At 38.0% G+C, this 14,592-nt stretch overlaps 2 protein-coding genes across 3 annotated transcripts; one reads left to right on the top strand and one right to left on the bottom strand.

Moving 5' to 3' along the window:
* Window positions 1-4: 4 nt before the first annotated feature.
* On the bottom strand, window positions 5-4,600 carry LOC310951451 (PRA1 family protein 3-like). Its single transcript, XM_083919671.1, has 3 exons — window positions 4,377-4,600; window positions 3,019-3,236; window positions 5-1,410 (listed from the first exon to the last, which is right to left on the bottom strand). Exons 1-3 carry the CDS (start codon window positions 4,556-4,558, stop codon window positions 1,232-1,234), a joined length of 579 nt encoding a protein of 192 aa, XP_083775797.1. The 5' UTR covers window positions 4,559-4,600; the 3' UTR covers window positions 5-1,231.
* Window positions 4,601-5,520: 920 nt separating this feature from the next.
* On the top strand, window positions 5,521-13,143 carry LOC310952185 (NEDD8-activating enzyme E1 catalytic subunit-like). 2 transcript variants are annotated; one of them, XM_083920708.1, is made up of 18 exons: window positions 5,521-5,555; window positions 5,658-5,696; window positions 7,616-7,739; window positions 7,871-7,951; window positions 8,088-8,170; window positions 8,806-8,886; window positions 8,996-9,039; window positions 9,126-9,190; window positions 9,278-9,433; window positions 9,966-10,068; window positions 10,154-10,264; window positions 10,648-10,701; window positions 11,947-11,983; window positions 12,070-12,151; window positions 12,262-12,362; window positions 12,448-12,511; window positions 12,601-12,655; window positions 12,763-13,143. In XM_083920708.1, exons 1-18 carry the CDS (start codon window positions 5,536-5,538, stop codon window positions 12,849-12,851), a joined length of 1,389 nt encoding a protein of 462 aa, XP_083776834.1. In that variant the 5' UTR covers window positions 5,521-5,535; the 3' UTR covers window positions 12,852-13,143. The 2 variants fall into 2 exon arrangements, with proteins under 2 accessions (XP_083776834.1, XP_083776835.1); XM_083920709.1 differs by having other exon boundaries at window positions 5,658-5,720.
* The last annotated feature ends 1,449 nt before the right edge of the window (window positions 13,144-14,592 follow it).

The raw sequence follows: 14,592 nt of genomic DNA, 5'->3' as shown, positions 1-14,592 counted from the left end.
AATCAGGTTATCTTTATTATTATAGAGGAAAGCCATGTTTAACTTCCAGTCCTGTGATTTAATCACCTTTCAAGAATGAAAAAGTCAAATAAAAACATAAAGAATATATATATATATAATATAGCATCAGTATAACATAAACAATCTTTCTGAACTGCCATTTGTGTGCATATGTGGGAAAGCAACAGAAAACAACTGCTCTTAATATCAGGTCCTGGAGTGTCAGTATAAAATAAACACTTAAGATACAGGTAACAGCTTTAATTTAGCCTCTTTTTTTATATATATATATACAAGGGAAAGGGTTTTGATCCCAACAGGGAAATTAAGGAAGTTAATTAATTTAATCAATAATTATGTACTTTGTATCCTGTAGCCATTTTCTGCATGCTATATTATTGAAATAAAAACACATCAGAAACAACAAACATGTACATATCATGACACAATATTCAAACAATAAAGCTGCACTTGCCATTCATTTTTCAATATTGCATAGCTGTGATCAGAAGGGATACACTCAGGCCTGTACGTTCAGGAACTGTGTGTACACATCTTTTGAGAATAGGAATATTTAAATTCCAGGAGATATATATCTATATATATATATATCTATATATATATATATATAGCCTATGTGTATTTTAGTCAGGCCATATAACCATGTCTACACAAGAAGCAAACTGGTCTCAGATCAGTATTCAAACTGCTCCTGAAGCGATTGCTGTTTAATAAGCACTTAACAGCTTGCTGGGTGTTGGGTAAATTAAACATGCTCCTTTTGAGGTAGCAAACTGAAAGAATCTGATTAATTCTATAGAACAAACTCAATTGGTATCTACTAACAGAATCAGATACTGTTTCTGCTTCATTTTGCTGAAATAAATACTCAGTCATCTTGTGGAACAAAGTGTGTCATCGACATGGTAAATGATCCGTTTTTTGGAACATTTTTGACACAGGAATGACCTTTGGTAACTTTTGGTGCCTATTGCCTTTCAATATCCAATCCACACTGTGATTGTGCAAATCTTGATTTAATGTAACCATCTATCTGTGAATAACGTCACACAAAAGTATAGGAGAGTAAAGTAAAGTGGATAAAAAGAAAGGGAATGCAAACATCAGTAACTTGAGGGGATATAAAAATCAACACTTGGGACTATGCTATGGAAATTTGAATCCATACTGTATGACACTGACTTCCCTTGGCAAATGTCGTGCTAGAGCTTTATTCCTTATTCATTTTGCTCTCAATGAAATCCTGAATCTTGTTCATTTTCTCCTCTTGCTGGTCCAGGAGATCCATAATGATGCCCATGGGTGTCTTCTTCAGCCCAACACCCTCAATCTTGTTCTCCAGTCTGTTCTTCATGTTGCGCAGTCTCAGGGAGGCATGGATCAGAATTACTACAGGAAAAACAGCAAGTTATCAACTAATTAATTATATAATATACAAAATAAAATAATTGTCAGAGTTTCAAACTTAGTAGATGATTTTCTCTGGATTACATTTCTGAAAATGAGAAAATAAAATGTGATACTGTTCGATGTACGGTGCTCGGATCAGCGTGTCTTTTATTCCCATGGCAGGCAGATACTGGATGCATGACATCAGCCAGTAAATGTAGTTCTGTCCAAATCAACAACCCATGGCAACCCGTCAACACAAGCAAAAGCAGTGGGGCAGGCCTCATGGGAGGCGATCAAACTGCCTCATCTATCCGCCATGATGTTAGAGCTGCTACATTTGCTCTAACGATCCAACCCATCAATTATCCAAACCACTCAGCTGACTGCCTGACTCAAAGTGTATTTAGAGCGCTAAAACAAACCCAAAGCTATACTTCTGAACCGTACAGCTCACTTTGTATTGCTGACTTTATTTTGCAAACTGTAATGAGTGAATGCATGTCAGTAATGCTGTACACGCTGTTCAAACCCTACAGTGAGTCAGAATGAGCAAGCAATTGGAAAAACTGGTTCACCCACAGAAAACCTCAGTAATGCATCCATGTGTGACTCACCATCCCCCTTAACAGTTTATCACATATCGTTAGCCAACCAGTGTTATTAGAAAAGTCTTATTAGACTAAGCCAAGCACTGAATCTATAAATATACGTAAAGCATACGCAGTCTTTAGAGATTATAAATGTCTTTGTAGCATCTGTTAAATTTAAGTGTTGTGACGCTAAATGCACATAAAAAACTGGAGATAAAACTGTAATCTAGAGGATTTTCCTTTAAAGCAGTGTCTGTAAAGTCACGATCGTAAAATAGGCAACACAATGGTGATTGAGCATTGACTTATTTATACATTTGCAGTATAACAAACTGGATGTCTGTGGTGACATTCTCAAAGAAAAAAAATAGCAACTGTGAACAAGACTCCCCGACAGCCAAACTCTGATTTCATTGTTTTTACTCAAATAAAAAAATTCTAAATCAACTGGGTGAAATCTTAAGGATTGATTGCCACTTAGAAAACTTATGTAATGCCTCAAAATGAGCAGCTGTTTGCATTTTTTGTGTCAAAATCAGTGTTGCAGAAGATAGAGAAAGAGAGAGAAAGGAATGTGTGTGTGATTCCTCATGACAAAAATCTAATTTAACAAGAGCCAAGCCCTTAATTTGCAAGAGGGAGAGTGTGGGAACTTACTGTAAAGAACACGATCATGAAAAACTGGGAGCTCAGTCTTTCCATGTTCTAATATGTGCTGTATGTGTGTCTTTAATTTACCAGGTGACGTTAACAGGAAAGGTCGTGGCAACATGAACAATAATTCAAACTTGAATGTTATTGATCTTGGAAACAGCAGTTCGATGTTATTATTTGACTGAAAAAACATCTCCAGGACAACTGCACAAACTCACATGCCATGGACACAACTGTTTTTGTTCAATTGTGGGACTATATGGCATATAGGCAAGGATCTCTAACACAGCCTGAATATAACTTTAACACTGAATACTCCATTCCCCTTTTGATAGAAAAGATAAAAAACCCTGTAACTTACACAGCAAAGGGAAGGTGATTCCAAAGATGAAAACCATGACGCCACCAAACAGCGACAGCAGAAAGTAACTGGTCACCATGACCCCGATGACAAAAAGAGTGGGGTTCTTCTTTTTGAAGTTCTTGACCACGGCCTGGTTCTCTCCAGCCCACACTGAACCCATGAAGATCAGAGTCACCACAGCTCCACCCAGAAACATGCCAAATGGGTTCAGGAACCTGAAGATTGGAACATGAAAGTGGCATATATTGTACTCCGTGTGCAAGTGGGAGCAGAGTAGACTTTGTCTTAAATAGCACAACCTGGTGGTGACAACAACAATAGCTAATATCCCAGCTAGTGTAAACAATGAGAGGGCAAATGCCTGCAGCAAGGCCTATACTCTTCACTGCATCATACTCTATTCAAAGGAAACTACCAAACATAGTTATACAAATCATGACCAACTAGCAGAGGTTATATATGACTTTGGGAGCTCCAGATCCAATATAGCATCACTGGTTCTCAGAAACCCTGGTGAATAACGGACATTTTCAAGCAGGGGTCTTCAATGTTTTTTAGGCCAAGGACCCCTTAGCTGAAAGAAAGATGAGGCAGGAACCCCCTACTACAAATATTGTATTAAATTGAGTTGCATATTAAATTGGACCTAATAGCTAGGGCATCCTAAAGCCTATACACATAGCTTTTTATGGTGCATATTACAATGATCATTATTAACATATTCATGTATGTAAACAAACATTATGAAGGCCCATTGAATTCTCAAGCTCAAGCTATTGTATATACAGTATGTGCATGGCTACCCCGCCTGTAAGCCCATCATCAAGGTTGTGTATTTTATCTATTTTTGTTTTCCACAAATGTATATTCGCTAATAATACGTTACATTCATGTTAATGTATATTTTCAGATATATTTTTGAAAAAACAAAACAAAAATTAAAAATTGGTAAGATTATCAAACAATCTGGCGGACCCCTGCAGTAACTCTGAGGAACCCCTGGGGGTCACGGACCTCCTGTTGAAGATCTCCGTTTTAAAGCAAAAAGGATATTTAGTTTGCCTTTCCCGTTGATAATATATGAAGCACTTTCACACTTCATAAAAGGTAGCTAAGTGCTGCTTTGGCTACAGTAAACATGTGTAGCTTAACTGCTATAGGCCAAGAAAGGTAAATGTCTAAAAGTCAGCGGCTACAAAAGAGTTACAGCGCCTTACAGGTTGACACAACAATACCAAAGGCTACAGAAATAGCCTGTGTGCTCATGATGGGTGTGGATAAAAAGGTATGCAGGCTGGTTAAACACAGAAGCGGAGCAGCTAGCTCTCCGCCGTTAGCATGAAGCCAGGACTCACCCTACAATGAGGAAAACCAACACAACCACGGCGAAATAATTGGTTTGGTAGTACAGTAAATTACTGATCACTCTGTTGTTCCACTTTGTTAAATCTCTGAACTCGGGTTTGGCAAAACGGTCCGTTCCTGGGAAGAAATCATCCCACGGTCTGAGCGGCGCGAGCTCCATTTTGGTTGCCATGTCTTCAACGTGTAGAGAAGCGACACACGGACACAAACACACGCGCACGCTGCTGCGTAATATTTTGACAGGCCAGCTGATCCCCGATTCTGAGCACGGGGGGGAGGAGGAGGAGGCCGTACTCTCGCTCACGAGATCTCACGATATCTCACGAGAGTCGGGATTCTCGAAGAAAGTGTTTTGGAGTTTTAGACTTGCGTTCTAGAATGCGCAGAATTAAAAGATTCCAGTGAATACAGAAGTGCGTTTAGTAAAAATACAACATCTAAAGAAACGAATATCTTCATGACAGTTATGTCAAAAACAGTAATACATAAAATGATACATTTATCTATACAGCACATTTCAAAACACGGTTACAAAGTGCTTGACAAACATTGAAACATTAAAAAGAAATACGTATTAAATATAAGGAAGCACCACGGGGGCTGTTGATTCAAAGAAAAAAAAAATACAAATTACCAGTAACAAATTATTTACATGCAGAGTTCCAATTTATTCTCAAGAAAAAAAACTTTAAATTTGTCTACATTCTTAAATCTAAACAGGACATTAATAAAGACATCTATATCTTTAATTATCACTGTTTGTGTTTTTACTGTCACTTGACCTTTTTCCTGTTTTAAGCTCATTTTGACTGTCTACTTTACACTTTGACTTTTGTTGTATTTTGTATTTTACATCTGTTATTGAATAAATGATTATCTTTTCTTATCTTATTTTATATTATTACATTATTAAATTACTAGAAATATTATCAATAATAAATAGTACAGTATCTTGCAAACACTTTCTTGTGAGAAAAAAATGCAGCACTGTTTCAGACTGACTGGGTATCATTTACACATTGATGTGACACTTTCTCTGGTGAGGATAAGCAGGAGGAAAAAACCCTATATCGGTACTTGCGTCGCTGCGCGCATCTTTGACACTCGGAAGCACGGCAGTAACAATCGGGGACATGGGACCGTGAAAGTATGGCGGATGCCGAGGAGCCGTAAGTCTCAATGAACGAAAAATATGATTTTGTCGTCATTAAACCCGTGCATTTCATCGCTATACCAGCATGCCTGAGCCTTGTTTTATTTTCTCCTTTCAGGGAGAAGAAAAGAAGGCGAATAGAGGACCTGACTGAGAAGTTAGTGACGAATGCAAAATAAAGGTCTCTGACTGGCAGCAGGTTTGCGTTGCACTCTGAGCAGCAGCAACTGCTGGGCCAGGAGACACGGAAATATACCTTTTAGCTAGTGACAACCTTAATCTAACACAGTTAGATTTTTGTCCAATTCATCCATCACACAATGTATCTATTAATAGCATCAAAGATGGTGCAGAGACCCCTGCACTGAATCCCGCATCCTTTCGTGCAAAACACATCCGGAAATGACAAGCACACAGCGGCGGATAAAGGTGGTCAGGGGCCCCTGGGCTACTGTTTGTTTGGGCCCCCCACATTATTAATCATGCTGCATCAGGAAAAAAACCCCACTCGAACAGAAGAAGAGTCCGCAACCTTGAAAAATCCTGTCAATTTAAGAATTTCCATTAGTAGATCTTGGTCCTGCTGTTCTTTGAGTCCTTGTGCTTTTCTTTTTCGTGCTCCAATATCACATTTCCTTTCTGACATTTTGCTGCTGTACTGTCTAGTAACACTGAGTGACGTATGATTTGACAACAAAACTGACCTTATGAACCCGGACACATGAAGGCAGCTGATTGGGTAAATGTGTCCCATATCTATCCAATCAGCGACTTAATTTTTAAAAATGTTTCTAAGGGCCCTAATAGGTGGCATTTTTCCCCCAGTGTAGTAAATTAAAACATTTTTTAGATAGTCTGGCAAATCTGCACACCTGGGGCCCCTAGGCTGCAGCCTTGGCCAGCCTGTGCATTAATCCACATCTTATCATATACCAATAACTGATCCTGAGCAGTTTATGAGTATTTGTGTGTTCCAACAAGTTATCTTGAGTTTGATGTACTGAAGTTCCACAAGGCAATCTGCACAACAGTTAAAATGAAAAACAAAAACTGAGAAAACTGTGTGTGGAAACAATAGCAGTAGTGAGACTGCTCAAAAAAGAAAGAATCCAAATTTACAGCTGACTTGACAAGTAATGTGCAATTTCCTCTTAGTATAAAACAGTAAAATATATTGTTTTCCTGTATTCTAACATCAAAAACAGTATATTATAAAGATGAGCCCGTACATGTAGTATGGAACTGGGACACAGCATTTCCTGATAAACTTACTGTACTGAGTTACATTTTCGATTACAGTGGTTCCCAGCTTTTCTTGCCTGGGACCCAAAAAGAGCAGAAATCCCACACACTGTCTTACTTGCAAAAAATACCTACATAACAATCATCAGGCAAACAGATTGTCAATAAGTAAAAGATCATACATGAAATCGAAATACAGCTGTGCAAACAAGGACAAGACGCACCAAATCCACCACTTATCGAAGAATACATATAAAGTTGACTTATAATAATCATAATAGGTCAAATATAACCAAGGAAAACATAACAAAAAATGAGTTACTAAATAACAAATGCAGTATAAACTATATAATGTTCACTTCAGTCAAGAATACAGGTGGACAAATACTTGATGTGGCACTCCAGAAAATGCATCCCTCTAAACATCTGGTCTAAAGTCTTGCCTGTGACCCACCAAAAGAAAGTAGGCTACAGTGTGTCTGAGTGCATACTGTATATATGAGTTGAGAGATGTTTAACTGAAGAGTGATTGCAGAAAAGTGAAAAAATATACATTTTGTACCCAAATTTAGAGTTTTATTATTTACTAGGTAGCCTAATTATTTTTTGGCCCCTTAAATCCATTTCTTACTCTCAGGTTGGGAACAATTATACCAGCAACTGCTTCCTTTCACTACCTTGACACACAAGTAGTCAGGAAATGTTTGTCTTGGAAAACTAAAAATGCACGTTTTAAGAGATGCATTGCATTGTAAGAGGAAAAGCAGGTTGAAATACGCTATGTGGAGTGATTGTAGTTGAAGTCCAGTGTATCTTGGTGTGTATTGTGTCCAGAATGGCTGTAGATGGTGGACACGGGGACGGTGGTTGCGACTGGGATGGCCGCTGGAATCATGTGAGGAAGTTTTTGGAGCGGCCTGGCCCGTTCACCCATCCTGACTTTGAGCCAAGCACTGAGGTGACTTAGAAATACTTTCATGGAAACAGTGAGCCATTCTTTTCTGTTTAACTGAACCAGGCTAGTGTGATAGAGCTTGGAGTAGTCAGATCATTTCTATTCTTTAAATTGTGGTATTTATTTCATTTCAGTCCCTACAGTTTTTGTTGGAGACATGCAAGATTCTCGTCATTGGCGCAGGAGGACTTGGATGTGAACTCCTCAAAAATCTGGTAGGAAATAGCTTTGACCTACATTGAATTGTGATGTACTTAATCAAGTGTAAGTGTGTGTAAGCTAAGCAAACACAAACTGTCTTCACTGCTTGCATCTTTACTTAAGTTCTTACGTAATCTTGTTGCGCTTCAGGGCCTGTCTGGGTTTCGCAGTATTCATGTGGTTGACATGGACACGATTGATTTGTCCAACCTCAACAGACAGTTTCTTTTCAGGTAGGTTTCACCTTTGATCTCCATCTCCCTCAGTTCTTAAAGTAGTTTCATATTTGACAAAGACTGTATGTAGTGTTGTCCTTTACAGTGCCCAATTCACCATAGCAACCAGTGCTGCCACTCACACACAATATGTCTGTGTCTGTTTTTGTTTGTTTGTGTTTGGCCTTGTGTTTGACATTATATACCAGTGTTTGGCCTCTGAATCTCAGATACAGACAAATAAATAACATCTAATCATTGTATATTAGCGTCTGCAGTGAAGCCTGCTGTTTATGGTAAAACAGGTTTGTCCAATAATACTTTCAGCTTTTGAGCTGAGTATTTTGATGATAAGTGCCACAAATGCTATCGCATCTGACGTCTTGCCAGATTTCTTAACTCAGTGTTTAACCCGCTGCTACAGCCTTAACAACTACTACTTAGCCTATTTATACTATTACTAAATTGCCTTTAGCATTTGGATGTGCACCAAGTATCAGAATGGGTAAAAGTTATGCACACAGTCAGAATTTCTTGCAAATTCCCGAATTTTCCTCTATGTGTCTGTAGTTCCGTAACTGTCCGGTGTGAATCAGTTGCATTCAGCATCCCATTTGTCCTATAATAGTTACCTGTTATATGCATCTTTTTAGACCCAAAGATGTTGGACGACCGAAAGCAGATGTGGCTGCCGACTTTATCAACACTCGTATCCCTGGATGTAAAGTTGTCCCGTATCCTTTGCAGCAACTGTGTTTTTACAGCGGAAAAGCAACTCCGGTTTAGTTTGCATTGTACAAAATATCTTGACTGGGATTTTTATTCCTCATTATAAACATTCAGTCACTTTAAGAAGATCCAAGACTTTGATGACTCTTTCTACAGGCGTAAGTGTTTTTCTTCCAAGATCTGTGCGTCAGCAGAACTCACTGAGCGAACACCTCCAGAAGTTTAAATGCTCGTCTCTTTGCAGAGTTCCACATCATCGTCTGTGGACTGGACTCCATCATTGCCAGACGCTGGATGAATGGGATGCTGGTAGGAAAGAGAGGTTTATTATTTATTTTTTTTAGAACTGTATAAGTGTAATTTGTTGTGGGTTATGGTTGTTTTTACCTTCTTTAGATATCCCTCCTGAGCTATGCAGATGGAGTTCTGGACCCCAGTTCCATCATCCCTCTCATTGATGGAGGAACGGAGGGCTTTAAAGGAAACTCTCGTGTCATTCTGCCTGGCATGACTGCATGCATCGACTGCACCCTGGAGCTGTACCCACCACAGGTCAAACGCCGTTCTAGTTTCACAAGATTGTTAATACAGTAAAAAAAAAAGTTTCATCTTATAAATGGTTGAATAAAATGACAGAATAGTAAATCAACCTGTTAACTTTTTACAAAAAAAAATTCACATCTGCTGTTCAGCATCTGTGGTGCTCAGGGGGTGATTTTTCTCATTTCCATCTGCAGTAACAGCTGTTCGCTCGGGAATAAAAAAGATTTGAGTCATAAATATAAATAGTGATAGCTATCAGACTGAACAGAAAAAGAAATGGCCAGAAATTATGAGAAAATCATGTCACAGATAGACAGGTGAAGTGTAAAACCAGCACAGCAATGACTATTTGGCATCATATATCTTGCCCAAACCCATAAAAAATTAATTATAAGATACAATTAAGTTGATGATTCAACTTCAAGAAATTGTACTATAGTTTTGATATTATAGCTATCTAATTTCACTGTGCAGAAGAGAAAAGGGGCTTCTATTGCTCCTTGTATTGGTTTACGCTTGACCTTAATTTTACTACCCACAGATTAATTTCCCCATGTGCACCATTGCGTCAATGCCAAGGCTACCAGAACATTGCATTGAATATGCCAGAATCTTACAGTGGCCCAAAGAAAAGCCATTTGGAGGTAAGATAAAAAATATTCACATCATCTTTTTTTGTGTACATTATTACAATAAAAGCTAATTTACAAGAGTCTTTTTCTCAACTAGATACCAGCTTAGATGGAGACAATCCAGAGCACATCAAGTGGGTGTTTGAAAGATCCCAAGAAAGAGCTGCAGAGTTCAAAATTACAGGAGTGACATACAGACTCACTCAAGGTGAGCTTGTGAATGAAAAGACAATAAATACATCAGTCAGTTTCTTTTTCATATGGAAGATGTAAGCTACCAAAATAAAAAATCTATTTAAAAAAAGTGAATATGCCATTAAATGTACTACAAATAATATAAAACAAATATTTATGTATAATATTTATATATTTATGTATGAAATCAATTAAATAAATGTGGGCATTAATTCAATTCATTAATGTGACATAACTTCCCCTATTTATTTACTTGATACATGCACACATGCAATGGCATGTTCATTTATATATATCAAGTCATTATTTTTATATTAAAGCAGCTTCCATCGTCCATACTCAAGTATCTATAAATGTGTGCTGGAATGAAACCCATGACGTGTTTTTGTGCCACAGGAGTTGTAAAGAGGATCATCCCTGCTGTGGCATCAACTAATGCTGTTATCGCTGGTATGACTCTCATGTTTTTGAGACAGTAGCTGTTGCTGTTCGGACAGAAAGGAAATATTTGAAATTTAAGTAGCAATCTAGTTAGCTGGGTATGCTAACAATTTGAGTTTACGTTAGAGCAGATTATACATGTAAACCGTTTAGTTAATTCCTTACTGTTTAAAGAACACTCTACCACAGCTCTTACTACAGCATCATGCACACTAAAGCTGTGTTTCATTCGTTGTTCAACATGCCCTCCTTCACTTCCCCTCAGCCCTTGGTATTACGTAACAGCACACATCACACAGACGCTACTTGGAGACCTCGTTGATTTCAGCCCAAACTATCACGGATCCACCACCAGGTGGAGGTTCAGCGCTGTACTGGTTCTGATAATAATCAGAAATAGCTTTAGACTAATTTTAATGAGATGATGGTGTTTTCTAGGGATGATTGCACATCGGCACCTTTGGCACTTTGTGAACAGCTGCATCTGTCTTTGATTCACAAACTTCTGCTTGTGATCGTATCATGATAATCATCATTATTATTTCTATGATATATTGCAAAATAACATTTATTCCATGCGTTTACAGATAATGTTGAGAAGAAACCACACAAGTCAAGTATAGATATATAAACTAAAATAAGTAGACTAAATATTTACTGCAACCAGTGACTTTTCAGTAAAATATTATGCTTTCAATGAGATTTTCTTCAGAAACGTATCTGCTAAATAGGTGAACAGCCCACACATGTAAGAATACAGACTTATAATAAGATATTATTTAAAGAAGACTTAATCTGAAAAGCATGTCAGAAAGTGAGTTTTTTTTTAATGATGATAAAAAGTTGCAATTTATTCCTATTGTTCTTCCTTAGAGGTGAGCAATCATGGACACATCCATTACTGCTATCTACCCAGGGATGTATTCTCTTCCACTTAATGCATAACTGCAATGCATTGTGGGTGACCATCGATGTTCACTCGATCACTCAGCCCTGAGGGTCAATCTAACCAAGTTACCTTCAGTTTTCAGACTATTGGAACGACACTTAAGTAAGTGCTGAGGGGAAGTGAACGAGGGCGTATTGAACCACTATTGGAACACAGCACAATTCGACATGCTTGACAGGCCTAGTTATGGTTACTAAGATGTGATTGGACAATTGCTGTTTGGAGGAGGGGTCTAAGCAAATGCACAACTGTGATTTGCAATTTGTACACTTTTTGTAACAAGTCTCTGTATTTGTTCTCTTTAGCTGCCTGTGCCACTGAAGTTTTTAAAATCGCAACAAGGTTAGGAGCAGAAAACAATTCTTAATCTCCCACACTAACTATCTGCTGATTCGTCAAATACTTAACCTCAGATTTTTATTTTGCAGTGCGTATATACCTTTAAATAATTACATGGTCTTCAATGACGTGGATGGACTGTACTCCTACACTTTTGAAGCTGAACGAAAGGTTTGTTGGGCCTTGACTGTCAGCCGCTGTAACCACCAGTATGTGTCTTGTCAGCAGTGTAATGTGCATTTAATAATAACCATTTACTCAGAATCCTCTTTGATCTGCAGGAAAATTGTTCAGCCTGCAGCCAGGTGCCTCAGGATCTCCAGTTCCCTCCTTCTGCCAAATTACAGGAGGTGTTAGAGTACCTTACAGAGAACGCCTCTCTGTGAGTATTAAAAAAATTAATAATTTTGTAATGTGTCTTTAGGAAAAAGAACTTGAGGTTAAAATAGTTTCTAAATGTTTTCCAGACAAATGAAATCCCCGGCTATCACCACAACTCTGGAAGGGAAGAATAAGACACTGTACCTGCAGGTAATATACAGTATTTAATATCTGAGGATACTGTATGATGATTGGCCCCCTACATTTTATTATTAACTATGATTACATTTTTATTCCAGTCTGTTAAGTCCATCGAGGAACGAACTAGGCCAAACCTGTGCAAGACCTTGAAAGGTAAGAAGAAGTGGTACTCCAGTCATCAGTCAGTCTGTCCAATGTAAAGTAGCTGCTGATTTTTGTGATTCAAATAATAAACATTGTGTTTTTTTATTCGGATGCAGAGCTGGGCTTGTCAGATGGACAGGAACTAGCTGTGGCTGATGTCACCACGCCCCAGACGGTTCTCTTCAAGCTCAATTACACCACCTAAATATTCACAACAACGTTCAGCACTGACATCAGATTGACTGAATCTGAATGCAGACCGGGTTGTGCATCACAGTGTTACTGTAATGTTGCTGTAGCACATTTGATACGATAATGTAAATAATGGGATTGCTTTGGTTGTCATATGAGTATGGAATCCTTTAACAGCATTGTTTTTTCTGTTAGCAACGATGTTTACTTCTTGATGTATTTGTCCTGTTTTGACTTATATCGTAGCTATTTCCCTGTCAATCGAATAAGAATAATGGTGTGCACTACGTGCTAATAAAGTTTTATTATGGTTGTAAAAAATTGGCAGATTTTGTTGTCATTTCTTCAATTAGAAGCACATATTTTTTTCTGACTTTTTAATATTGAATTTTTATTATATGCATGAATCTATTTCTTTAATATGAATCACTGAGCGGTTAAACATATTTAATTATTTTTAGAATGAATATTGTTCTTTTTGCTTAATTGAATATGATTAGTTCAGTTTGACATTGTGCACATGTTGCATATTATTTTGCATTCTTGGAACCTAAGCAAAGGTGAGGAGATTTCACACCTTTGCTGTTTCCTTTAGGAGTAGTTTATATACAGGTAACCCACAACGGTCAGAACATTGGTTACTTACAGTCTTTAAACTATTTTAAAGAGTTTAAAATCACAAACTTGCGATAATAGCGAACACAAAACAACACCTTTTTGTATGTTCTGTGGAAATAAACTGCAGCCATAATTACAAAATGAATGAAATGGATCTTTTGAATATCACCTATAATGCGAGGGGGTGCATTTCACGGAAGGGGTGCTGAATACGGCACACCTGTCCAACACCTTTGCCGAGTCTATAGAATCCAGATACAATATAAATCATGAGAGCAGGACTTGGCCTTGCGATGCAGTTTATATCCTCTGTGAGCCGGGTGACAGGATGTCGATACTTACTTTAAGCTTCTTAGGGCGCTAATGAAAGTGGCCGCATATTGTTCGGGGAACAGATGGTTTCTGTCTTGATTAAGTTTTAATTTTCGAGACGGGAAAAGCTGGCAGGCTTTGCTCGTCAGAGTGATCCCGCTGTGTTCACAGACGAAGCTCTCTCTCACATCCCACCCTGCCTGGGAGGTATAGCTCAGGTAGAGGAGCTCAAGTGTGAAACTGCAGGTTTTCTCCAGTGTTGACTGTTCTCTCAGCTGGAGCCCTATTTAGCAGCAGACGGGCGGTCTCGCGACTTTTTTCCCCCTTTCTTTTCTCAAGCTCGTACTGAGGCGGAAAACTTCTGAAACTGGAGGATCGTATCTGCTGCACATTGTGCATCCTTGCTGAAACGATCGTCATACATAGTGTGCATGATGTTAACCCAGACACTGTTGGAGGTTTCTGCAGTTGCTTATCATGCATATCAATAACCTGATCTGAGGTAAGGGGTTCAATATTTAAAAAACAAATCACATGCAGTCACGCTCAAAAGTCTGGCAAAATCAATTACTTTTATTTTTGAAATATTCTGGTGTTTATTCCGTAATTAAATGTAAAAGGTGATTATTGATGATGATATTGAACACAGTGTATGTGTACTTATATTTGTGAAGGCTATGTAACACAGAAAAACTAGAGGTTTTTTTGGCCCAAATATGAAAAAACGTTATCTTTATTGATAATGAGTTATTGGTGAATAAGAAATGATGCATTATTCCTCAATGTATGGTATATCATAAATGACATATAATATGAAAAATAAA

The sequence above is a fragment of the Echiichthys vipera genome (assembly GCF_963691815.1).
Source record: "Echiichthys vipera genome assembly, chromosome: 9".
Classification (NCBI taxonomy): Eukaryota; Metazoa; Chordata; class Actinopteri; order Perciformes; family Trachinidae; genus Echiichthys; species Echiichthys vipera.
The sequence above is the reverse complement of the archived record's forward strand: the minus strand, read 5'-3'. Positions and strand labels throughout refer to the sequence as shown.